This window comes from Pocillopora verrucosa, chromosome 3, assembly GCF_036669915.1.
Source record: "Pocillopora verrucosa isolate sample1 chromosome 3, ASM3666991v2, whole genome shotgun sequence".
Lineage (NCBI taxonomy): Eukaryota > Metazoa > Cnidaria > Anthozoa > Scleractinia > Pocilloporidae > Pocillopora > Pocillopora verrucosa.
This window is the reverse complement of record NC_089314.1, coordinates 27,347,126-27,372,785: the sequence shown is the minus strand read 5'-3', so window position 1 is coordinate 27,372,785 and position 25,660 is coordinate 27,347,126. Positions and strand designations below refer to the sequence as shown.

Sequence of the window (25,660 nt, the reverse complement as noted above, 5' to 3'; positions counted from 1 at the left end):
AATATAAATAAATATACTTTTGTGCTCAGATTTGTTAATACTTTCGGTTGCAACGGAAGTTTTCGAGGCATTTCGAAGGTATTATTAAGAAATCATGAGAAAATTCCCAGCAGCTATTTCAGCTGAAAGTTGTGGTGTCCTCGCTATTTCGTGAAAAAAATTTTCTCAATGTGAAAAATAAATTCAATTCAGCGGTCTCTCACATGCCTTTTCATTTCCAGAACGTGAAAATGTTTGCCTTAATAATTCAAACTAGTTGTATTTTCAAAGCGGAAAGAGATATTTTTATCAGAGGATTTAATTATTGAGATATTTAGGAACATTCTTTGACATTGCGAAATATATCCATAAAGGGAAAAAGTTTAATAAGGAAACTGTGGTGCTGCGTCGGTGGGGGTATTTCAAGATGATTTGGTTTTATCAATTAAGTTGATAAAGTAAATTGGCCACCGCAGAGAGTCAGTCTAAAGCTGACTTTTCAAGAGTTAGCGTTTCGACAGACCTAAAATTTGGCGAATTTACGAAATACTTGTGAAAATACCAATCTTGAACATTTTTGAAAGAGTAAGTAATAGCAAAAACAATAACATAGGGCAATTGATCGATGGCTTCAAACGGTACCGGTAATTTAACTTGTTGCTCCTTTCCAAAAATTTACAAGTTTAAAAGGTAATTCTGCCTCTCTTTTTTTGTTCAAGAGTTTATTTATGTCAGCCGTCGAAGTAATCAAACGTCTCAGAATATCTGAACGTATTTCTAATCGTTGTTTTTATTTTGGCTCGTCTGCAGGATCGTCTAAATACCCGGGAACTCGCAGAAAGTCAGCGATGCCACACACATTTGAATAAACAGATATCTCTAACTTTGACGAAGGTTCTTAAAAAGTAAAAATGCTGATTGCTTAACTGTAGCATTGTGAGCGATTGAACTGACCTCATGAAATCAAGCTCATGATCTGTGAATATGTAGAGGATATTACATGGCCGCTTAGGGATACGGATTTTATCTTCTCGTGCTGAAAGTATCTCAAAACTCAGAAGACACAATTTTATTTATTTATTCCTGTGCTGATCTAATGGTGATCAAATACTCAGAAACCGTTGACAGATCTTCATAACAACCCGGTAACAGTTTATCTATGTTTACGTGTCCTTATCAAGAGAAAATTAACAGTTGATATTCTCTTGCCCTCATCTAACCTTAGTTTTCGAGTTTCTTAGACGACGGCGCATTGCGATTTAGACAATTCAACGAATTCAATATGTACAGCACATACTCAATTCGTCTAATAATGTGCAGAAAAGAAAGAGCCCTATGCTTGTGTAATTTTGTTTTCTTTCAAAAATTTACTCGTGGTTACTTAAACCAAATTGCACTTGAAATCATGTTATTACCTATTCAAATCTTAAACCTTGTCACAAGGGTTTGAAGTAATTATTCTTTGGCAGTTCCTCCTCCCCATCCGTAAGATATATGGCCAGAAAACTTCCATCTAATGAAAGTTTTGGGTCACTGTCTGCATCCGGGACAACTGTGCACCTACCCCACACCTAATGCAACACCAGCCAACTGATAAAAAGTTCCAGTTAATATTGGGTTAGGGAAGGGGTAGTTGCACATTTCCTCAGATACTAACATGAATCCAAAGTTTTCATTTTTTAACATAGTTTTTGAATATTAATTAGTCAAAGGGCAGATGACACCAATTTGAAAAAGCATCATTTATCCAGTCAGGACCCAAACTGGCTCAACTTTATTTAGATAATAAGTAAATTTGAAGCAAAAACTGAGAATGGGATATTAGAACACAAGGGAAAAGACTCTGTTACTCATCAGTGTTTTTTAGATTTAAAAATCAGACAAATATATCCAAGCATATTATTGTGCAAAAAAAAACCCTCCCCTTCCCTTGTTGTGTGAACACAGCCTGTATCTGCTACAAAGCAGCCTCCATTGTTGCAAATTAGTTCCATAACATGTCATGTGATGCATTGACACTTTAGGTAAGAGTGACATGTCAGATACCGTATTGATGCTATGTTTGATTCTTATTATATAAAAAAATTTTATATCCACAGTCACTTTCTCAAAAGTTCATTAGTTTTTTCTTCTAGGAGCAAGTCTGTTTCCCCACAAAACTGGTCTGTAAGTTGTTGAATCTGTTCAAAGAAATAGATGAGAGAAAATATGTGCTATTTCAAAATCAAAATATTCAGGCAAAAAATGGGGATAAAAAAAACCCAGAAAATTAGGCAAAACACTTTGTAGTAAAATATATTAAAGTTCACACGGCAACCAGGTGGACAATCAGACATAGTTGATGCTACACTGGTTTGCAGATTTAATGAATGTAACCGAAGAAATTACAATTCATAGACCCAACGTTTCGACACTCCTGTCTAGTGCCTTCATCAGGAGTGATCTAAACGCTGCAACAGTCCTTTAAATCGTGACGATGGCGGTCTGCTTCCTGATGCCTATTCACACCTCGTCAGAAAAAAGGCCGCTAATTAGTGATCATATAAAAGGACCTCTTGTTGCAGCGTTTAGATCACCCCTGATGAAGGCACTAGACAGGAGTGTCGAAACGTTGGGTCTATGAATTGTAACTTCTTCGGTTACATTTATTAAATCTGCAAACCAGTGTAGCATCAACTATGTCTCACTTTGTAGTAAATTGTTCATACCATTTTCTCCACCATCCTTGCATCATCTTCTGATTTTCCTTTCTTGTTTTTCCTAATGTCAGTCATTCCTTTCTGTCTTATTTTTCGAATGCTTTGTTTGTATTGTTCACTTGTTGACTTGGCCAATTTGACCAGGTTTTCACGGTATTCCTGAGTAACTCTGTAGAGGAAAAAGGGTTACTGATTTTCTATATCCTACCATAAAAAAAAAGTGACGGAAATTCTGTGCTCAAGCTAGATGGCCCAACCAGTAAGAGCCTATTCCTATTTCTGATTCAAGAAGGGATTAGGAGTATTGCAACTCCTCTTGGATGGGATGCCAGTTCATCACAAGTTCCCCTCCCCTCCCTAAGCATTTTTTAAGCTACCCAGAAAATTGTTGGGGAGGGGGGTTGTGAGGGCAATGGTCTCTATCTGTCCAAGCTTAAAGTCAAATACATAAGTTTTTATAGAGATTCCTGTAAAAGGGAAACAATAGAGCAATTTCCATTAAAAAAAATCAAAGGAATGCTGTACAGCTAAAAAAAGCCTTACTTTGGAATGGGTATAGATATCACATGACCAGACATGGTGGGCTCAAAATTTGTATTCCATGTTTTAATTGCTTCAGCAGCTTGAGGCACAAGCTAAATGAGAAATATCAATTGTAAATACCATATTAATCATGAAAAAGCATTGTGGTGTTCCATCATACATTTTTTTTAATATTCCAATTGATGGTCTAAAAAACACAAACAAATAAACATAAACATCTTAGGAGGTTTCTTAAGAGAGTCCTTGTCTAAACTAGCTTTAGACTCTGGAACCTAATTATTGATTTGCGGTCTATCATAACCAGCATTTAAACTTGAATGCACATTATCAAACATATGCATGTAGCCTATTCAAAGTGTGTAGTTAGTAAAACAGAGCATGATAGTAGCAATGGAGCAAGAAAAGGAGGAGGTATCAGTAGTTCATTACACAATCACACCCAAACTTTTTCCCCTTTTCTCACAACACTGTTACTACCTCACCTTTTAAGCATATTCTCCATGCTGTTCTCTATACATTTCCTAAGGTGTTGACAAGGAGAATTTATTGAATAATCAAGAGCTTCTTTATTTGGTGATCATATCCTTTATTCTCATGACCTTAATGTTTTTTTCAGGGGTAATATTGTAAGGGGAATTTAAATGCTAGTCACTCTTAGGGATCAAGGGGTTAACTGAGTGCCTGAAATGGGCCATTAAACAAAAGGAACTTAACAAGTGAGGAATCAGGTCACACATATGTACGATGGAATTTTCATTTTCATGATCTTTGACATTTTTGCCAAAAAATTTTACAATTACATAAAACTGGAGCAGTGTTAATCTACCAAATTGCTGACCTTACATGTTTTTACCACATTCCACTAAGACTATTGCAATCCATTATATTACTTAGAATCTGAAAGAAGGAAGACCCCTGCTGACAAGCTACCCATGCCTGAAGAGGGGCGGGGAGGAAAGAAGGGGAGAAACTTTCTATTTTTAAAGTGTAGTAATAGCGCAATTCAAATTGCTGAAGTGGAAATTTCTCTCTCAAGACCAATGACTGGAATTCTATAGCATGTAACCTTCTAATGATAGTAATGGGATTGCCCTTTCTTCCTCATAGAAAGGTTTCTAGACACTGACCATTTGTGGATGAAAAAATAAAGTACTAGTTACACCTGTACATATTTTACCTACCTCTGGTAAGCTACTTAAGTCCACCACGAACATGCTGTTATTAAGTTTGATTTGTGCAACTTCACCAAGCAAAAACTTTTCTTTTCCATTTGCCGATTCCACTTTTAACTTGTGAAGTACATCTGCCAAAAGAGTGAAACTCTAGCACATTACTTCAACATAAAATTTATTTCCAGAGCATTAGTTGACTCAACAGTGGTGTTGCTCCTGAGCAGGAATAGGACTCTTACCTACCACATAATATCTGGCAGGTATACAAGAATGCTAGGTTGAAAATTAAATGGGTTTGGCAGAGCAAGATTGACAGATAAATATCAGTAATACTGCCTCATAATTTGTTTCTTTCGATTATTCCTTGCAGCTTGTAATCAAAAGGTGTAATGCGGTGCTTCCCAATATTATTGGAATGCATATTATTGGAATGCATAAAAAACGCCGAATCTGTTGACTCCTTTAAACGCTTATTGAAAACTTATCTTTTCAAAAATTAAGCCACCAGATTATTTGATATCGTACGTTGTCAAACATATGCATAACACGTAATAATTCATTAGTTTAGATAGAGTAGCGAATTGCATGTATAGGATTTTTATCGAAATTTTGTTAATTTGTAATTGTAAAGCGCATAGAGTTCAATTTTAATGCGCTATATAAGAACTTATTATTAAATTATTAAATTATTATTAAATTATGCCTTTAACTCCATAGATCTGATTGTTAAGTCTACCCTCCAGCTGCTACCTATTTCCTTGCAAATTAGTCATGAGAATTTGGTGTTAGATCAAGATAACAACTTCTGCATGCACCTGGTGTTCTCATAACCTGATTCATGGATAATGTATGGACATCATGGAAAAAAGTTAAATGTTAAGTACCTCTAGGAGTTCAAGGATTTAAGATTGAAAATAATATATAGATTTAGCCAAGCCTAAAAGTGGAGCTCGAATTTTTTTTCTCACACATCTCAAGGGCACAACGCCTTGCCCCACCCAGGACTAGAACCCGGGTCATCCAACTCGGAGCCCAGTGCACTGACCACTGGACTACTGGACAAAGCCGTGGCGTTGGCGTGCCCGTGGTACAGTTGACCACGCATGTTAAAAGTAGCATCTTGTACAGTCGGTCATATGGTCATACGGTCGTGTGGTCATAAGTCCAAATTTTTTTGGCTTGATAGGTTACTACTACCATTTTTTATAATTATGCGCTACACTCTGCGAGCTCCACTATTACTTGTCATTCATAATGAATTTGTACATGTAGATATATTGGAGAGGAGTCTGAGACAATTGAGCTTAGACTTACCAGGTTTGACTTTGACAGTTATTTTGTCTTTAAACTCAAGTTGAAGTCTTGTCACTGTACTTGTCATGTTTGATTTTAATTTTTCCAAATCAACTAACCCATCTGCTAAATCATAGTCTAATGAAACAGCAGCTGACTTGGCCTTTTTTCCTGTGGAGAAATATCAATGATAATATTTCTGCATGTTAGTTATAAGCTCATTACATTAGCTGAGCATGAGTGCTGACTAGCTGTAACAGTGAAATCAGGTAAATCTGGGTGTTTGAAAAGATCAGGTTGAGTCAAAATGAAGAGTCAGCTACATATACCTTGTACTAACAAAGTTTGAAGTCTGCACAGTAAGTTACAGACCAAGTTTTGTTTTCCACTCAGATTTATGGCCCAAGCACAAAGCAAGCAGGCCATAAATCCAAGCGGAAAAAAAACAGCTTCTATAACTTACAAAAGGGCAAAGAAAACAAGGTTAGTAAGGTATTTATCCTATCTGTGGGAGCAAATAGAGGGAAGATTTCAATTCAAAGAAACTTTAGCTTGCTGAATTGACCAATCATAGCACACATACTAATTGAGAGATAAAATAATAATAGCTGGCTATAACAACTACATTTTCCAAGCCAACAACCACAGTAGTTAATTCTGTCTGGCAGCCAGAGAATTCTCCAATCTCTGTCACCTCCTGAACCCCTTGGGTAAAGGTAAGGTAAAGTCTACACCCTAGCCAAGAGGTCCATCCAACTCAAGCTTATCCTGGTTCCCATAGAATGAAGAAACTAAAAGCACTATTACTTCCCCCCCCCCCACCCCGCCTCTCTCTGGATAGAAAGGCAGTCCACTGCAAAGCTACCCCTGCCATTTCATCAGACTTCCCTGACAATTCACCAATACCCATTTCTACTCCTAGTGGAGAGGAGCAGTTTGAGAGTAAAGTGTTTTGCCCAAGAACACAACACAATGACCCAGCCAGGTCTGAAATCCAACCCACCCAACCCAGAGTCTACTGTACCAACCATTGGGCCACTGCATACCACTTGGACACATGTATATAGCCATCAGTGATTGGCTGATTGGCTGAGATACTTCTTTCTGTCACACTGAAAACTAAAAAAGGAGGTGTGACTCATTGGGACTCAATCCACTATCAGGCCTGGTTATGCTGTGCACAGAAACATCTTCATTTTCCTAGCTTCCTGTAGACTCTTACACTTCCTTGAGAACTGGAGAGGTAAAAATTCATTTTGACAAGTTCATTTTATTCTGTACACGTGACAGCCACTGAAGTTATATGGGCTCTGGTATTGGCCCTTACCTTTCTTCGCAGCATAAGATCGAACCAAGGTAATCCTTAAATAAGTTGTCCTAGTCGCACACCCGCCCAACGTCGCTGAAAATCGGGATGCAATCGAGCAATTCATTTTAAGAAATCTGAATAGACTCTCTACTGAACGGTGTAGTTTGATGACTCGATTGCGTAAAGGTCAGCTGTCGTCTTGAGTGTCGTGTATGATTACACAATGTAACGCTTTATCACATCAGGCCAGAACATCACCCCATCTAGCGGCCATAACTTGGAAGATGATGGGAGGAGTGAAATAATATATATTTTTTCAGTTATTTTGGGAGTAAAATGTACCGGTATTAAAATGGTCATATCTCAGGATGCTACAGATGAACCCAATCAAGGGTTTACTGACTTTTCTGAACTGAAGAACGGAGTAGGAAGATCACCAGCTTCAATAAAAGCGATTAATGCGAAGACTTTGGCTGAGGGCTATACTAAAGGTTTGTTTATTGCATAACAGTTTTCCGTTAGGTAGTTGTCAGATAGCCTCAGGCTTCGATTTACTCAAACCTTCATCTTTTGGGAGCCTTTGTAGAAGTTACTCTTGATTTTAGTGCTGTTCAAACTTGGGATTTCGTTAAGTAATGTGCTGTATGTTAAAACATCTCACAACAAGGATTAATGAACGGTCCTCAATGATGTATAGTCTAGTGTTTTGAATCAAGTGTGATCCAGTTGTCAGGTAGCTCACAGGCTTCGATTAACTCGAAGCTTCATCTACAACGAGCCTCACTAAAAGTGACTCTTGTTTTTACAGCTGATTAAGCTTCGCTTGTACTGTACATGCATATGTACCGTTCAATATCTTAGAACAAAATTCAGCGAACTGTACTGTCACTTACTAACAGTGAGCATAAGTCAGTTTTACTTCAACTTCCTCCGTGATACAAAACCTAGCTATGCAAGTCAAGTATGATCAAGTTGTCATACAGTTTACAGGCTTCGATAATCATAGCGTCGAATTCATCTATTAGTAGCCTTGGTTAAAGTTACCCTTCTTTTACAGCTGTTTAAGCTTTGCAATTTCCTTGTGATGTCCTGTACATGCATGTGTACATAACTGTTCAACATCCCACAAAATGAATCAGTGAACTGTCACTAATTCAGAGTGAGCAAAAGCTGTTATATTCTTACTTCCCCCATGATATAAAGCCTACTGATGTGAATGAAGTATGGTCAAGTTAGTGACGGTTTTATTTCAAAGTTCCTATGCAATCCATAAGGTTTCCCTGGTGAAGACTCATTTGAAGCTTTTTTTTTGGGTGGAAAATCTGTCTAATGAGGCTAAATGTAATTTTGGCAAAGGTTAAAATGAATTCATTTCAGTAGTTTCTCTAATAAGTGTGTGAGATTTGTGCATTTGCTTACTTACTACTCCTTTGCTTTGCTTGTTTTGTCTCCATCCATTACATTTCTCTCATTCCCTCCCATCCCTGCTCCTCCTTTAACCCTTTCACTTCCAAGATCTCATTGGTAAATCTCCTTGCTGCCTCTCACACAATTCTTATGAAGTTAGTAGGGAGAATTTGGTATTGGATCAACTAATAATTCCCTAGTGATATTTTTCTTTATTCTCATCATGTGTCTGCTTGACATTGTTGCAGTAATTCATGGAGTTAAAGGGTTAAATTTAATATATGTTGAAGCTGGAGAAGTAACACCTTCAAGGATACTATTGGTTTTTTAAATCTACCTTGTCAACAATCTCAATGAATTCTTGAACACATTAAAATTTTAGCTAAAGGGGATTCACCTGTGAGAACATCAGATTCATATAACCCAGCTAGGAAATAGAGTTACCAATCAGTCCATGTTTGTTATAGAGGTTTAAGTTTACAAGGCCCAGTTAACTGTTAAATGTGTGGCTGTCAAAACTATTTAGCCATTATCATGCATCTTTTAAATAAATTTTCTATAGATGACAATTACCCTTTGACCCCTAAGAGTGACTGGTATCTAATTTCTCCTTTCAAAATCACCCCCAAATCAAACATAAACTTCAAAAGAATCAAGAAAATGATCATAAACAAATAAAGCCTTGATTGTTTAACAAATTCTCCTTGTCAGCACCTCAGGAAATGTATAGAGAACAGTATGGGGAATATGCTCACTGATTTTAGGGTGTCAAGGGTTGGAGAAGATTGCCTCTCAAGTTAAATGAAATGTTTATTGAGAAAAATTAATAGCAGCTTAACCTTAAACTCCCAAGATCCCTGTAAATTAGTTACAAGAATTTGATATTAGATCAAGATAACAGAATTACCTGATAAGTTTGAGTATTCTCATTACTTGATGCTAGATGTTGTATGGATATTATGGGGAGAAGTTACATATAAGTCAACTCTGGGAGTGAAAGGGTTGAAAAGTCATGATGAGAAAAAGCAATTTAACCCTTTAACTCCCAGATCAAATTTGTAATTCTCCTTACTGTCAACCATACAATTCTTATAATGTTAGTTCAGAGAATTTAGTATTGGATCAACTAATTATCCACAAATTGATATTTTTTCTTTATTCTCATCACTAGTCTGGTTGATATTATATTGATATTGTAAGGAGAAATTCTGTCTTGGTCACTCATGGGAGTTAAAGGGTCTTAATGACATGTCCAATATGTCTCTTCATATATATCAGAACAGCTGGAAAATTTTCTTCTGGTGTAAGGAAATATTTTATATTTTATTTTAATAGTGTTTCTGTGCTCTGAATTTCAGGGAAAAGACGCTTGGAGACCTTTAGTGTAGTATCATGTGCCATTTTTTCCAGCATAGTTCTTTTCTACTTGTGTAAGAATTTCCAACTCTCTGAAATCAGAACAGTTGTGTTTGCTGCAGGTGAGTGGCTTGAATTGTAGCACTCTACCAGTCATGTTTGTTATTGAGTAGGTGATTATCATGAGGTGTAGCTGGCATCTTTTGGACAAGGTCCATACATTTAGTGCACTACAAAAGTTCAAAGTGTCTACGAGTAGTTTTTGCAGCAACTAAGCAATCCAATTGAAGATCTGCAGTTTTGGCTCCAAGTCTGGCCTGTTGACTGTTCCTTTTTGAGGTTTGGGGGAATCTTCCAATGGACCTTCCTCTTGCCCTTCTTATTGATACATTGAACCATCATTCAACGTAGATAAAGAAGTGAATTAGGTTTCAATGGTTTAGAAAACACCCCTATTACCAAGAAGGCATCCATTTATTCTCCAAATAAACATATCCCTGATATTTAACTATTTTCCTTATTCACCAAAGTCAAGGTGAATATTGATAGATATTTACTGAGCTGCAAAGTAATGTGGTCAAGTATACACAACTTTCAATGTCACTGAGAGTAATAATTGTCTTAGTACATACCACACAGAATTAAAATAAAATTATTTCTGTTAATATACCAAGTAACGGTTAGGATGTTCAGGGTTAATAATGATTTCATTAAAAAGTAAAATTTATTGATTTATGTGTCCTAACAAAGAATCTATGATATGAATGAAATTGACCTTCATTTTATCAGATCAAAGTGAAAATAACATCATTCCACTATGTTTGTTTTTTTAATTATTCCATATTGACTCTAGTATTAAAATAGATCAGTATTTTTCAATAACAATGTTTGTTTTCATGCCTTTTTAGTTATGGAGGCAATTACCTCAGTAGTTGCCGCAATCAGATGACATGATGACATCAATGCCAATGTTTCTCTTTTTGCCTTTGTAGTTGCAGGAGCAGTCACTGCAGACTTCCTCTCTGGGCTGGTTCATTGGGGGGCAGACACATGGGGAGCAGTAGACATCCCTATTTTTGGCAAAGCCTTCATCCGTCCTTTCCGAGAACATCATGTGGACCCCACAGCCATAACAAGACATGATTTGATTGAAACAAATGGTGACAATTGTCTGTTGACCTTACCTGGTTTATCTTACATGGTCTACAAGTTTCTCATTTATGACCAAGAAACAATTGAAGCATCCTATGCAACAGACTGTTTTGTGTTCTTCTTGGCTATGTATGTTACCTTAACCAACCAAATCCACAAGTGGTCACACACCTACTTTGGTTTGCCAATGTGGGTACAAAAACTTCAGGACTGGCATATTATCTTACCACGCAAGCATCATCGCATTCACCATGTTTCTCCCCATGAGACATACTTCTGCATCACAACTGGTTGGCTTGACTATCCTCTTGAGGTGATCAGATTCTGGCGATCCTTAGAGTGGTTGATTGAGAAAACAACAGGGGTGAAGCCGCGATCAGATGACATGAAATGGGCAGGGAAACCCAATTGAATTTGATCAAATTGTGGTCTAAAACTGATCTAAAAAGAGTGAAATTATGTTTTGTGGGTGAGTGTAGGGTAGGTAATATACCAAGGTGGGTCTGGTCTACCCACATAGACTCTAGTAATTCACTTATAATTTTACATTGTCCTGTTTCTGTTTTAATTAAAATTATAGCAGAAACTATCCAAATCTTTATTTCTGCCTGCACTTGGTCCCATTTGTCAAGATCAGTAATCTTTCAGAATAGAGAAACAGATAAGCAAACTCCAACAGAGACAGACAGACCAAAGCAAATTGAGATTAACTGTGATTTTTTTTTTCAAATTTAAGTTAAAGGATATTAGCCACACAGAAATGCAGATTTAAAGTAATATTGCGCAGTGGGAGAAAAGATACTTGTCTGAACATTTTTCATACATGGAACAACTGCTGGGAAAAATCTTACCAGAAACACAAGTTAGGATCATTACCTTATTGGTTAAATTGTGTCAGGTCTTATTTCAAACATTTGAATGAAGTGTTGTTATGCATGTATGTACTTATGACTTAAGTGCTCAGGAGTTCTTTTATTGGTTGTGCCATGCTTGTACACCTCAGTTACATTAGGCCTTCATTAGATTTTTTTGGTGTGTTAATCTTCCTCTCCAAAATGGCCTTGACAAGTACCTCTTACTATTTGTCAAGAGTGGTCACTAACTGGGTAACCTGCTTAAAGGTGTGGAATAATTATTTATCCAAGGCAGGGAGATGTAATGACTTTTATGTAAAATGAATGATCTAATAAGGAAAATTATAGGTCAAGAGAAATTCTACAGCAAAAAAATTTTTTTTCTGTGAATTCTGTAATTTTAAAACTAGCCCACAATATTACTGATTAATATTGTTATTGTTGTTCTTATTATCATAGTAAGCTAGAAGGATGTTTAATGTGATAGAACACTGATATCAACATTGAATAATGCAAGATTCTGTGCATGTCAGTAAGTAAAAGTTAGGTGAAAATTTGCCATTGAGGTTCCACACATCACTCCAAAACATCCCTGCATCAAAGTTGGCTAAACCCTTTAACTCTCAAAATCCAACTAGCAATTTTCCCCTCTGACAACCACACTAAAGGGGAGAGTTGGCTGTTATATTTTGATGATACCCTTTGGCTGCCAACCCTGTCTGTTCTAATAAGCTATTTGCAATATAACATATTGGAATCACAGTGAGAAGTTACATGTGGATCACATCTGGCAGTTAAAAGGTTTAAGGGAAAAAAAAATACTAAAAAACTCAAGATGGTTTTTTTCTCAATGTAAAGTTCTGTGCAGAAATTTTAGGCTTCCTTAATCCAATTTTGGTTAATCTTGACCATAGTGTGCATGTGAGGTAAATAAGGTATTTATATATTTGATAAATTGTGTCTTTTTTTTGGATAAACTGCTGTCAAACCTTAAATCTAATGAAAGAACTGTCGTTGGTATTCAGAGGGCTTGATAGGCTGTATGCAAAGTACGAAAGTAATCAAAATTGAAGGTTTAAATATTGCACCTAGACTTGAGTTGGGTTGCTGTTGCCATGATTGGCTAAAATTAGCGGGCTGTGTTTTACTGTGGAATAAGCAACTTATTGAGGGCTTTCGAGGTCCTCGCTTGCTTGCATTTTGTTGGTCAATGAATCAAGTGAATTAACAAGTTTATTAAAGGATGAGTGGCAACTGAGTTAAGCAACTGCTGTATTATGTGTTCATGGTTAATAATTGTTGACATGAGATGAACAAAATCTTTGAGGGTTATGAATAAAGCTCTGAAAATTGCATGTAGAGAGGAAAGGGTGAAAGTCAGCAGACACCCAAACGAAACCATAAAATGTTCAAGCCTGATTCTTCTCATTCGGACTGTCCAAAGGAAACGCTCGAGATAAAATTCCGGCTTCGTCTTTCTTTTTCATTCAGTTGGAAATCGCACTTGAGTCCTTAACGCGCATGCGTGACGTTTTGACTTGGGGCACATGGCATGGTGTAAAGGCGGCTGGAGAGAGGTTTTTGCGGTGCGAAATCAGCTCAAATACTGTGTATAATACGCTCAAAACGTATAAAAATATACGCACACAACGTTCGCGGTAGACCCACACAAAAAGATTTCGAGCGTTTCCGATCCTTAACGGGTCGGTCCGCGAACCTTATGAGAGATCTCGAGAAGTGAACATTCATGAGTGAACCTTCCATCGAGAAATATGCAATATCAAGGCTGTGCTCTAGGAAAATTTTCAGGGCGCCCCTTCGGGCGCCTAACCATGACAAGTAGGTCGCCTAGCCTTCCAGCTCGTGCTGATAAACATCTTGCATACCACGGACGAAGCTAATCAAATAAACACAAATTTGCATAAAGGACGATTTCGTTTTATTAATCACGCGCTCCACTATTGAAACTGTTGAAACACAAAAATTAAATATAAGCATCAACCACTTCAATAGAAAAATTAGATCTTCAACGCATGCTTGTGCAAAAATCGTGCAGTTTCTCACGGGCAAGGAAAAAATAATTTTCGTACTAAATCATGTGAAACAATATTACATAACACATGCGACAACTTTGAGCGTGAACAATTCTCGTTTTTGTCATGCCAAATATTTTTTAGTTCTGCAAATGTCATCAAATTAGCAAGTAAAATTATAAAATGTTAGTTACAATCAGTTACTCGCTTTATCGCGTCGTTCAATGGACAAGAAACCTGGGCCATGTACTATATTAATAAACCGAAAGAGAAACCACCGAAGCGAAACAAGACCCATGACCTAACTTAATATTTAACCTAAATGTACAGATCACATAGGCTATTGATTGCACTGCGCTTTCAGCGCTTTTGCTTTTCGGGCTAACGGGAGCCGGAGAGCACGATGGAGTTTCTTTTTGTTTCGTTCCGTTCCGTTTCTATACGTTTGCTGGTTTCGTTTCGGGTTTTCACACAAGCCGAAATCTATGCGCCCGTACGGGCGACCGTTTTCTTTTTCAGTCGCCTGAGACCAAATATTAATCGCCTGAGGCAACCGGGCGCCGCTAGAGCACAGCCTTGTATATCAACTGAGCTATCTAATGTCAATCGAGAGAAGCATAAACGCAAATCTCATCGTTTCTTTCCAACAGAGAGCCCGAGTGAACACAAATATCCTTCCAGTTATTATACATTCTGATTGGACGAAAGCAGAAATGCCAACCTCAGGAGATCTTAAATCTGGAGACTGGACCGGCACTTCCTCCTTCCCCCGACCGAATTCGCCAATGCGATCCCCTGCCCCCCGAAAATGTCTTTTTTGATTTGGACCCTTACCCCCCCCCCCCCCCCCCCCCCATCAGACTCTCGCCTATAGGGAGTAACAAAGAAGAAATTCTCTTCTTTTTGTTTGCAACGAACAACATGCATCACGCACGAAAATGAAGCCAGAAACCGAAAAGAGCCATCTCCACTTAACAAAAGGCTCCTTACTTACACAGTCTCAACGCAGTGACATAGAAGAACTATTATACTGGCTGAAGTTAAAGCTATCAGCGACGGTGAATTTGTGTACGGTTACTCTCATCACCTTCAGGTAACACTGTGTAGTAAGAAATGCATGTAAACGTCAAACAGCGGCGGTTGATCGTAAAGTTATATCGACATATTTCTAGATGCAATGAAGATTAAGATTTGTGTCAAGTATAAATGCTATTGCATCATTACGTTTAAGTTGTGTTAGGGAAGCAATCGGGCGGTATTGCTTGGTACACTGGTATGTAAACCCAAAAATACATGTTTTTCTCATACTATGTAAAAAGTGGCGTAGAGAACAAATCTGAAATTCGTTTTGTCCAATTCGACTTATTTTAGGAGAAAATCGGCATTTTCAACTGAAATGCCATTTCCGGTAAAAACAATAGCGAGAGTCGTGACGTAAGCGGTGGAACTAAAATATTGCGCAACACATATTCCCTAGTAGAACTGGTGTGGTAGCTCGTGTAAGTAGCGGTAGTTCGAAGATGTTTTTCAGAAGATAGCGACTCGAATGCCCTAAGCTTAGTATATGACGGCGATGGGGATGGTCTAGAATCTTTAGGAGAGTCTGGGCCACGTCCTTAACAATATGAGCTGCGTAGGGTTCACCGAAGCGATCCACACGAACACAATGTTGACAGCGATGCGACCTCCTCGGAAACTCAGACTGGTATCTAATTTACTGTGTGATTTACTTGTATTTGATATGAAAATCCAATAAAGCAAAGGCACAATCTAAAAGAATGCAACAGAAATGTTTTAAACCCGCTGAGCTTCCGAGGGTGTTTTATATAAAATTGTCAAAGGTGCGAGTGTGGAACTTGTCAACCAATGCCGACAACTCGTGAAAGTGTTTGTTGTACGGAAATCGGGCAATTGTGGCAAAAAGTAGAGGAGTTTTTTGGGTTTACATGCCCTTTAAGCTTATGTCGATCAAAAGAACGTTCACATAAACAAAACGACCGACAGATTCAAGACTAATTTCGATTGTAAAACAGCTTTCACTACCGTAAGAGGTTACATCGAAAGGTTTTTTAAGTTTAAAGCTTGTACTGAACAAATACCGATGATGAAATGCGTTTTGTAAATAAAATTGGTGAATGGAACGGGAACACGCAACGAGCTGTCTGGATAAATTTAAATCAGCTCTGGTTGAACTATGTCTAAATTAATGTCTAAAATAATTTTACTTACCCTTCGGACTTTTCCATAAGAACAAAATCCATTCAATTTTCCGGTCGGATCACATCAATATCAGTCCTAAAATGTGTATAACGATGTTTTGTTCGTTGTTCGGCGAACTTCATCCATACTGGAATCACAAATCGCGCCAAATCCGCCGAGCATGCGCACTCATTTTGCCGCTGTGTCGCTGTGTCGTTGTTATCTGTATGTCGCACGTGTCGTTCGACGTAGGGCACTCGCGTAAGTTGCACGGCCATTCTATCCCCACTCAATATTACCGAATTCTGTATCAAGTTGGCCAAAACAGTCTACGTTTAAATCTGAAACACACTAGAGTAACATGTGTAGGACTGAAGCTGTCAAAAGGTACAAATACTGACCTCAACTAAAGGAAGAACTAATGAATGAACTGAGGGGTAAGTTTCTAAAGAAACTGTGGTGCTGCGTCGGTGGGAGAGTATAGCAGGTAATTTAGTGTTAACAAATGAGTTGAAAACGTAAATGAGCCACCGTAAAGGGTAAAAAAGCTGACGTTTCGAGCGTTAGCCCTTTGTCAGAGCGATATGACGATATAACGCTCGAAACGTCAGCTTTTTTACCCTTTACGGTGGCTAGTTTACGTTTTCAACTCAGTTGTTAACACTAAATTACCTGCTAAAGGAAGAACTAACCGAGATACGTTTTATTATTAAATTTCAATTTTAATGATACCGTAATTTTAAAGGTAGGTTGGTGTGAATAAAATTATCATCATATTAAAGTTCACAAGGCAACTAGGTGGACAATCAGGAGGGTCCTCAATAGGTTTTTCGGGATCCGGGCTTATTTAGAGGCCGGGTTCCGGGAATTTCAAGTAAGAGGGTGGCGAGATGCGGGATTGCTATCATGAATGCGACACGAGAATCGGCGATTTTGAGGAGCGGGATTCGGGAAATAATCACTTGAACCAACCGAGAACCGGGATGTCCGATGGCGAAAATTCGTGAAGAAACTTATCTTCTCAGTCCATGAAAAGCACCAGGCGTAAAAGCTATCTAGCTGATTCAAGAGGCGTTCGGGCTGTCCAGCGAGACTCTTCAGTTGTTGCGCGGGAATGATAATTATATCAGACTAGCTAAGTTAAGCTAAGTTGCCAAGTTACCAAAACTCTGAATGGCCCACAGGGTATCGTGGCATATCTAAGACTGCTGCATTAATTGAAATGCTTAACGGCCTTGGTGATAGGATCCTTAGATTTGGCGAAAATATACCTAAATTCTAAAAAGGTCTTTGCGCAACTTTAACGTTTATTGGTTTTTCCTAAGAGTGGTTACATATATTCCTATATAAACTCTTATAACATTGCCATGACTTCTAGTTCGCAAGATGATCATCTCAGAGCTGGAGCTTGGGCCGCCAGTGATTGAAAGACTATATGTAAAAAAAAAAAATTGTTAATGAGCCGATGATGTTCGGCGGTCTTAAATATTATACTTTCATCATCTTCAATGAATCGCCTTAAATAATATTTGTCGAGCCCTCAGAGCAGCCAACAAATTACAGTTTTTTCGCTCTCAACACCCTTCGCAAACATAACCACATTATGAGCTTTTATTGATAATTTGGAGCAACTTCAGAATACCCCGCCACTCATTTACGTGTCATTGAATAAGAATAGCGTCTATTGTGTTATGCCTCGATCTTCAAAGCCTCCCGACACATATAAGTGAGGCGAACTAAAGTGGCGGGGTATTCTGAAGTTTAGCCGATAATTTTAAATAACTTGCTGTTAAAACTGCAAATAAATGAAACGAATAAATGTTCTGATATTTTGAACGCGAACGGTCGGCAAAATAATTCAGAAAGTTTAAAAAGTAAAAAGCCAGTTTATGATGGTAAAATTCTAATCAAAAGCTAATTATTTCCAAAATGGCGCAAAGTATACGTGAGTGAGAATATTTTCACAACACAACAACAGTTCAAATTCACCCGTATCGCTTCATGCTTAAAAATCGAACAAGTCGTTAAAACCCTCGCAATAGTATCTCCTGCTTTGCGTGGATAACTATCACAGCTGTTGACTTTTATGACAGCAAACTGCACACAACTCCAAACGAAAAGTCGCGTCCCATCTACCCCTATTTAGTATTAAAACTCCATTCAAGGGATCAAATCTTACGCTAAAAAGAGAAGTATGAGGAATATTTTCCCGTGCAAAAAAACCGATATTTTCATCGAACTCACTCGATGAAAACATCACATCGAAGCACTCGGGAGGGCGGGACGGAATATTTGGTTAGAGGTTGGTGTGTAACAGGTGGCCCAAGCTCCAGCGGTGAGTTAATCATTTTGTATAATCACCAGCAGTTTATCTATTTTAACGTTTTGCTACTCTTACTCCTACTCGCTAAATTGGCCTCTCAGGAATAGGAAACCTAGAAATAAATAACTCGTTAAATTTGCCTCGTTTCAAAAAAGTAAACGTCCTGGTGTATTTTTTATTGATAATTTGACTGTGTTTTTTTACCTTCTTACAGCGGTTGCAAATATTCCCCGTGCGTCATGACTGAGAGACAGATATTTTCCCGTCCGGCCCAACCAAATTCATTTAATACGTAGTTTATCATAAGACCACTAAATGTTTAAAATTTCGAAATTTTGTTTCAAACGATAAACAGGCGTACATAAAAAAAAAACCTCAAAAAAGGACTCCTCCTTTATATCTTCGGGTCAGATCATAATGAAACTTTTCGCGTTTCTGTTTCCTTGAAGATTAAATCCTCAATCAGAATTCACCTTTTCGGAAAAAAAATTTGAAAGTTGTTGGCAAGTTCTCCGTTTAGATATCTTTGGTCGCAATTACGATGGAGGGAATTTGACGCTGGGAGACTCACGCTATGGAGAGGCCACAGGCAGACCACACTTAGAAATAATCTGTGAGGGTAACGAATGTGGAAGCGATCCTCGCAGTTATGAACACTACTTATGTCGTAGTGAAAATAAGGGCTAAAAAATTGAAAAGTTGTCCATAAATTATAAGTCTGCAGTTTATCCCTGGTCTGCAGTCTTCAGTCTGCATTTTACCCTCAGTCTGAATTTTACTCCCGGTCTGCAGTATACTTTTTACACTAAATGATCACAAATTCGTCGCTTAACGTTTCGTTTAACTTTATTGAGATACTCAGACCGAAATGTAATTCGGATATGCAATTTCCGGGGCTTTATTCATAACCCTCGTCAGGAGCCCATCATGCATCAGTTGGAACCTTCAACTGCTCGGTTTTTTTGTCACAGCGTTTTCACAGACAAGTCTATTTTCAGCTTGAATTTACCGCGAACTAGGAATCCTCACGAGTTAGACAAGCTCGAAGAGGCCGTGTATTCGACGGGAAAAACCGAGTTTTCAGTTTTTTTGAAAACCTCGCTCAAATAAACTGCAACAAAAAGTAATGCTTCCGACTCACCCTCTGACTGCGGGGTGTTATAAACTGTAGATTAGCAGACTGCGGATCAGCAGGCTGCGGAACCTCCGAAACTTCCCAAACCTATACTTTTTTGTAAAAAAATAGAAATGAAATAAAATATAAAACTAAAAAGACCTGAACACTGTTTGAAAGTTCGTTTTCGGGTATAAAGAAGATTACTTTACAGGAAAAACATGTTTTAATTGCCCTTGATGTCCAACTTGAGCTGTGGCGACATTCACCGTACAAGGGTATGAAATGTCATAAGGAGCAATCAGCAGTCACCTACCCCGAGTGTTTATCATTAAAGCTCTAACGGTTTGAGTACCGCGATATCCGAGTAACGCCTCTTCCAAAGGCTCTCAGCAAATCTTTAAGCTGGAATTGACGGCCTTTAAATCCGTTTCATTGTACATGACGCTGGAATGAGGAACACGAGCGTAAAGTTACATCATCGCCAATGATGCATTGTCATCGCCAAACTTATTGTCATCTCGTTTTCTGTGTACATCGTTTACGCATTAATCATAACTATTACAATTGTGACTGGTGCAGTAGCTGCTTTATTTTTCACTAATCATTCTGTAGAGTTGTAATCGGACAGTTAAAGCAGCCAATCATACTCAGTCCTTTCTGTCAAATCCATCAATCACAGAGTTGATCACAATAACCATAGCAACAACCACTTATCCTAAAAAAGTTGTGGAATTTCTATTGCATATATTTGTCCTAAATGTATTTGTTGTTTTCGGAAATTGTAACAGTTATGATTAATTGGTAACAGGACTTTGTGCCGTCCAATTCTGTCTGTCATCATTCTCGTGATTGACAAATGGGACTCCCGCTTCGCGGTTGTCCAATTTTGTTAATGTCTCGTATGATTGCAGAGCGAATTGGACTCCACTCGGTCCTATTACCATTATTAATTACATGCGAGTGTTTTTACGCTTCATTCGTTGTGATCGTGTACTTGTGGTTGATGTTTGTGTGATGATACGTGATTTTGTCGAGTAATTTGTCAGGTTTTGTGTTTAAATTGAGTTCTGTGGATCAATTTTTATGTCCACGTTTCAAGAAGCAGCGTCGTCGTTTTTTGCCTGTAAAGTTATGCACCGTTCAGGTAAATATTTTTCTTTATTGTGAGTTTATTTGCAGGTTTTCGTTCTCCAATATGTATTTTCCTACTCATGTTTAGTACTGTAGGCGTTTGGGTGTTTCTAAATAAATGATGAAAACAATATTACGCGTGACTATTGTGGAATTACGATATTACGCTGTAGAATTTCGGGGTAATCAGGGCGTCTGGACTCGCGAATTCACAGCGTTTTGCCTCCAATGGATACGTTTGGTTGGCGTCCCTCAGAGACATATCTTGGAAAGGATTACTTAGAGGGCTAGGCAGATGAACTAAAACTCAGCTAAATTTCCCTAAATAAGCCAAAGAGATTCACAGGATGCAAAAGAACAACCACTTGAGTGGGGTAAATTTATCCTTATTCAAAACTATTCCAGATCTTTTAACTCTTTAATCCTTAAGAGTGATTAGTAACTTTTACTAATGTCAAATCACTCAAGTCGACACACCTGGCGATTTTATACGCCAATCGCGATAATGGCGAAAATTGTCAGGTGTGCCCAGAGAAGCGATGGCGATTTTCGCCAATCGCTGCGACCGGCGTATAAATCGCCGATGGCATGTCAGATATCGACGATTTCATACGATCAAATTTGCCGTGCGTCACCGGCTTGACAGTCCAAGCTAGGTCAATAATGGACTTATTGCACATTGGCAAAAAGATTAGGCTTTAATAAGAATCAAGAATAACTCGTTTATTTCGAGAGCTGGGAAAGAAAACCAACTGTCTTTCTAGTTCAATAAACTCTCAGTTTATATTATCTTGTTCTTACTGAATGCCGCTTGTCACTGAATACTTCTCACTGACAATAAATACTTCTCACCAAAGGAATTTATGATTTTTTTTTCACAGAGTACTTCTCACTGAATACCTATCAATGACTTCTCACTGACTTGTACCGCTAAAACAAGATATTTCGTGTGGGTCCAAAGTAAGGTCAGTAGACAAATTAAGCACTTCCACTCATGGATGTTAGACAAGACAGCCATAATTCGGAAACCTATCACCACAGGTTAACCTAAATGTCTTCGACCTTTGAATTCATATAGTAACTATATACTTAGTAGCGAATGACGACGTTTTTTTCAATTTGTATTTCTTTTTATGCGACAAAGCCGTATGAGTTCGTCACCAGACGACTTTTTCTAGACCAGCTCACGTCAACCCGTCCGCCCTAACACACTTCGGTTTTAACTACGGTTTTTAAAAGAGAGTCTCGATGGGGCTTTTACAACCCGCGATTAAAAGCGGGGCCTGGTGATTATGGCTCTGCGTTATGGCTCTAGCAGGGGTGGTTCCTCTTGCTTTTCTCGTGTGTTTAAAGAGTTTCAAATGAAAATCACATATTATTTTCGTTTTTCGTTTTTCTTCTATATAAAGGTCAGGAGAATAAAGAAGTTGATCACCAACAAAAGAAGCTATTGATTGTTAGACAAATTCTCCATGTCAGCATCTTAGGAAATGTTTAAAGAACAGTATGGAGAATATCCATACTGATTTTAGGGAGTAGAGGGTTAGGGAAGTTATTGATAAAGCATTGACCTTTGGTTTAATGTGTCGTAGAATTCGGAAAAGAAAAATAAACCTTATTTGTTAACTTTTGTGAGGACTTCGTTATCATAAATTCGCATGATATTCTGCTATTACTTGTCTAAAATGGGGTTTTCCTTTTTTACAAAAGTTCACCGAAAGTGGTATCTTAAATAATCTCTGAATTTAATACCAGAACGCGGACGATTGGAACAAACTTCGGCTAAACCGGAAAACCCAAATGAAACGCCTTGTAAGGGGTTCCGATCGGGATAGTGAAAAGAGAGGATTTAAAAAAACAAAAAGTTAATATCTTGTTGAGATCACGCGCTATCCAGATGATCAAACTGAATTTCCGAAAGCGGTTGCCAGGTCAAGGTGAGGGCAGATTGTTTTTTTAGCCAATATTTAGAGGTGCTTATAAGCTTAGGCTTTCATTGAGATTAGTGAAATTGTTGACGAAGAGCTCCTTTTGTTAGCGTTTCATATTAAAAGTGACGATTAAAACATGTTTGGACCTGGATCGTTCCAGTTTTTTTTTTTTTTTAATTAATGACTTGGAAATCACGTTACGAGACAACCAGAGACTATTTACAGTTCAGAAAAGATAAGTAAAATGGTTCGCCAATTTACTCAAAGTACGAAAAGAAAAATTACCTGCAGATTGTTCATCCTTTTTGTAATAACGGTGGACATTCGTGACACGTCTGCGGAAGGTGTGATACTAAATAAACAGCGGGTAAATCAAACGCTTGAATGATCCTGTAATTAAAGGTACCGACACATTTTTTATTAGCCAGAATACGAAGTGGATTTCATTCAGCGCTTGTGAATTTGGCGCCGTCTCAGAAATTAGCTCGGTTCTCTAACCAGTTTACAGCTATTCCATGATGTGCTACGCAACACTCCTTTGTTATGTGAGTAACCGTTCGTGACAATCCCGAGAAGCCTTTTACCGGTTCGTGAGATCTGTCGTGTGTGAGTGTGTGGGGGGGGGGGGGGGGGGGGAGGGAGAGGAGACAAAGGAAACGGTTCTAAAGAATTTTCTGATCAATAGCGATAAATTCATTGAGCAGGTCATATTGTTGCGTTTTAAAACAAGTCTCTCAGTTGTCTCAATGTGTTTCTCGACGATACCGTTTACTTTTCCTGCTCAGGGTTTAACTTGGGACGATAAAAAGGCTAATCTCATTTACAAAAATCGTTCTGAACGAGAAGGTAGGCAGGTAGAGAACAATATATTTTTAATCTCCTTAATTAACTTCATGGTCCCAATGCAAAGAGTGGCGAATGGACGATGGTAGGCAAATGGGAAGATCTTAAAGAGGGAGGCGTCAATAAATATTTCCATTTCCGCTTGGGTTGAGGGATGGTACGGCTACACGTGAGCAATCTTTGTTGAAAGTCATTCAATCGAAACCAGACATAATCCGTAAAGAGAAGTTTACATCGGTTGTATTGGAGACCTAACAGAGATGGTATAATGGCGCACCTTCTGTGCTCTCCGTGGTAGTAGGCAATGGGAAGATCTTAAAGAGGGAGGCGTCATCAACTTTTGAAAAATCATTACGAGCTAAAATATCAAAAAGGGAATGTCACGGAGAGCACATTGAAAAAAAGTAAAAAAAATGTCAAAACAAAAAAAGTAAACAAACGTCCCTGGTGCTGACAAGGAGAAGTTGCTTCTCAATCATGCGCTTCTTTAGTTAATGATAATTCCTTATTAGGACATAGCGCGCGTGCTTGCCCTTTATAAGTCCTATTGAGCCGCTATGAACAAAATCTTATTTGCGCACGGGCGTGCGTAGATAAAGATTTTATTCATAGCGGCTCAAGGGACGTTTGTTTACTTTTTTTTTATGCGTTGTGAGAATTTTCAATAAAGGCTTATTCGCGCAGATCCTTGTTGTCACTCTATCATAAAAGAATTTGCTCATACTTTTAGCTGTGCGTATATCGAGTTATGGATACACATGGGAAGTTTGGAGAGCACTCAAAAAGCCTTACTCTTACGCATTTTTCGTGCTCTCCAAACTCTCCGCGTGCATCTATACGCTAAGCATGAACAAATTCTTAAACTTATAATATACATGGAAAAATTACTCAGTTCTGATTGATTAAGATAAATGCAGTTTTCAGGTAATTCAGTGCAGAAGAGAGTTAATTCAGTGCAGAAGAGGGTTAATTCAGTGCAAAGAAAGAAACAAATCAGACATTCTGATTGGTCAATAATGAAAGAAACTTGCAGATAGCCAATCAAATGCAAGCCTTGGATGTCGCAACAAAATTTGAAAATTTGCGAGCGAAACAATGGTTGGCGTTTTAAGTAGGTTTTCTTTCGCCACCGCAGCTGAAAAAAGCTTAAACAACGAAAACATTGTAAAAAGCACTGCTTTTTGGTTGTCCATTTAGAAAAAGTGGTGTTTAGAGAAGGGGATTGCCGAGGAAATCGAAAATTACGAGCCGACCTAGCTTAACACTTTGCTCGAGCGATCCAACGCCGAAATTTAAAACAAACATGGTAAACCTCGGAAACGACGATTCCATTTCATCGAAAGTGATTCGGACACAGACTGAATAATTCCTTGAACTGTTTAGCCGGACTTTGAACTGTTTTGCACTTTAAAGATGTGAAGATATCATATTATTGTTTTGATCGTACGTACGGTTTGAATAAATTATTTTTTGCACTTGATGCGCGCGCTTTGCTTATGTTTAATAGTCCTTTTTACAGTTCCCGGCGCCATATTAGATTAGTAGCCGCGCAAACACGATAGCGAGGCTGCCGGTGACCCGCGTATTACAAAAACAGTAAATACAGCTGATCGGAGAAGTCTTTCGTGGTTCAATCGCTTCTAAAATGGTGCTAGTTTGCAAGGATATGCAGATTACAACGCTAGAAGATATCCAGAAGTTAAAAGTGAAGGATTTAAGGGAAATTTTGCGTTCTAATTCGGAAGCGACGGGCGGAATAAAAGCAGATTTGATTTTAAAAGTCTACGCGATACTCATGCGACACGTGCTACGACCGGGTGAGTATCAGCGGCAAAGTAGCGACAATACTGCTCAGGATCACCAGAATACAACGGAAAATAGTGGTGACTTCAAGTACGATGAAACTTTAAGACAAATCTCTGCTCTCGGATGGTCCACTGATTTACGTCAGCTTCCCGAACTAAATTTTATTCAGCTTTACGATTACCTGGTTGTGTCAACGCGCAAGTACCGCCACATTGTGCTCAAGGAAACAAATTACTAGCATGCACTGTGTAAAAATACATGTACAATTTCATTTTTAAATGAAATAAAGTGGGAATTTTTGGTTCCATGATAACTTACTATATGGAATCCCAATAGTTATTAATATGCATTGACATGCAAGTGGTATTATTTGGAATACAAAATTAATGGAACCCAAGGGGCTGATTACAGGAAGCAGGCTTAGACTGATAGCTGGGCTTCTGCCACAATTTTAAAATGCAAAAAAAGTAAACATTTCTACCTAATAATAAATAGACAGCAAAAACTAGAATC

General features: G+C 38.2%; 4 protein-coding genes across 5 annotated transcripts in view; 2 read left to right on the top strand and 2 right to left on the bottom strand.

The window, feature by feature from the left end:
- Positions 1-1,041: 1,041 nt before the first annotated feature.
- LOC131798879 (ribosome-recycling factor, mitochondrial) lies at positions 1,042-7,171 on the bottom strand. Its single transcript, XM_059116550.2, has 6 exons — positions 7,014-7,171; positions 5,708-5,857; positions 4,403-4,524; positions 3,222-3,313; positions 2,688-2,847; positions 1,042-2,159 (listed from the first exon to the last, which is right to left on the bottom strand). The coding sequence occupies exons 1-6, from the start codon at positions 7,117-7,119 to the stop codon at positions 2,079-2,081; spliced, it is 711 nt and encodes a 236-aa protein (XP_058972533.2). The 5' UTR covers positions 7,120-7,171; the 3' UTR covers positions 1,042-2,078.
- Positions 7,172-7,221: 50 nt separating this feature from the next.
- Positions 7,222-13,022, top strand: LOC131798870 (plasmanylethanolamine desaturase 1-like). Its single transcript, XM_059116537.2, has 3 exons — positions 7,222-7,486; positions 9,761-9,880; positions 10,751-13,022. The coding sequence occupies exons 1-3, from the start codon at positions 7,348-7,350 to the stop codon at positions 11,320-11,322; spliced, it is 831 nt and encodes a 276-aa protein (XP_058972520.2). The 5' UTR covers positions 7,222-7,347; the 3' UTR covers positions 11,323-13,022.
- Positions 13,023-21,445: 8,423 nt separating this feature from the next.
- LOC131799346 (pyruvate dehydrogenase phosphatase regulatory subunit, mitochondrial) overlaps positions 21,446-25,660 on the top strand; it is a 23,672-nt gene continuing 19,457 nt past the window's right edge. The window contains exon 1 of one of the 2 annotated variants that reach the window (XM_059117083.2): positions 21,446-21,532. The gene's annotated coding sequence lies outside the window, so the exon portion shown is untranslated. Of the gene's footprint in view, positions 21,533-22,929; positions 23,044-25,660 lie in introns of those variants that run through there. The other variant, XM_059117076.2, reaches the window with a different exon arrangement.
- The window catches only part of LOC131795212 (uncharacterized), a 2,368-nt gene continuing 1,992 nt past the window's right edge, over positions 25,285-25,660 (bottom strand). Inside the window, exon 2 of the mRNA XM_066164079.1 lies at positions 25,285-25,660. This exon is cut by the window's right edge and continues 1,290 nt beyond it. Within this exon, the coding sequence (XP_066020176.1) occupies positions 25,659-25,660 (2 nt within the window). The 3' untranslated portion in view covers positions 25,285-25,658.

Excerpts from the sequence above, each read along its gene's own strand:
- LOC131798879 (XM_059116550.2), bottom strand. The coding sequence starts at position 7,119 with ATGAATTGCTCGATTGCATCCCGATTTTCAGCGACGTTGGGCGGGTGT. Across the intron at positions 3,314-4,402 it reads ACTTAAGTAGCTTACCAGAG|CTTGTGCCTCAAGCTGCTGA; the intron begins GTAGGTAAAATA and ends TTTCTCATTTAG. Across the intron at positions 2,848-3,221 it reads ATATCTATACCCATTCCAAA|AGTTACTCAGGAATACCGTG; the intron begins GTAAGGCTTTTT and ends TTTCCTCTACAG.
- LOC131798870 (XM_059116537.2), top strand. The coding sequence starts at position 7,348 with ATGGTCATATCTCAGGATGCTACAGATGAACCCAATCAAGGGTTTACT. Across the intron at positions 7,487-9,760 it reads GGCTGAGGGCTATACTAAAG|GGAAAAGACGCTTGGAGACC; the intron begins GTTTGTTTATTG and ends TCTGAATTTCAG. Across the intron at positions 9,881-10,750 it reads AACAGTTGTGTTTGCTGCAG|TTGCAGGAGCAGTCACTGCA; the intron begins GTGAGTGGCTTG and ends TTGCCTTTGTAG.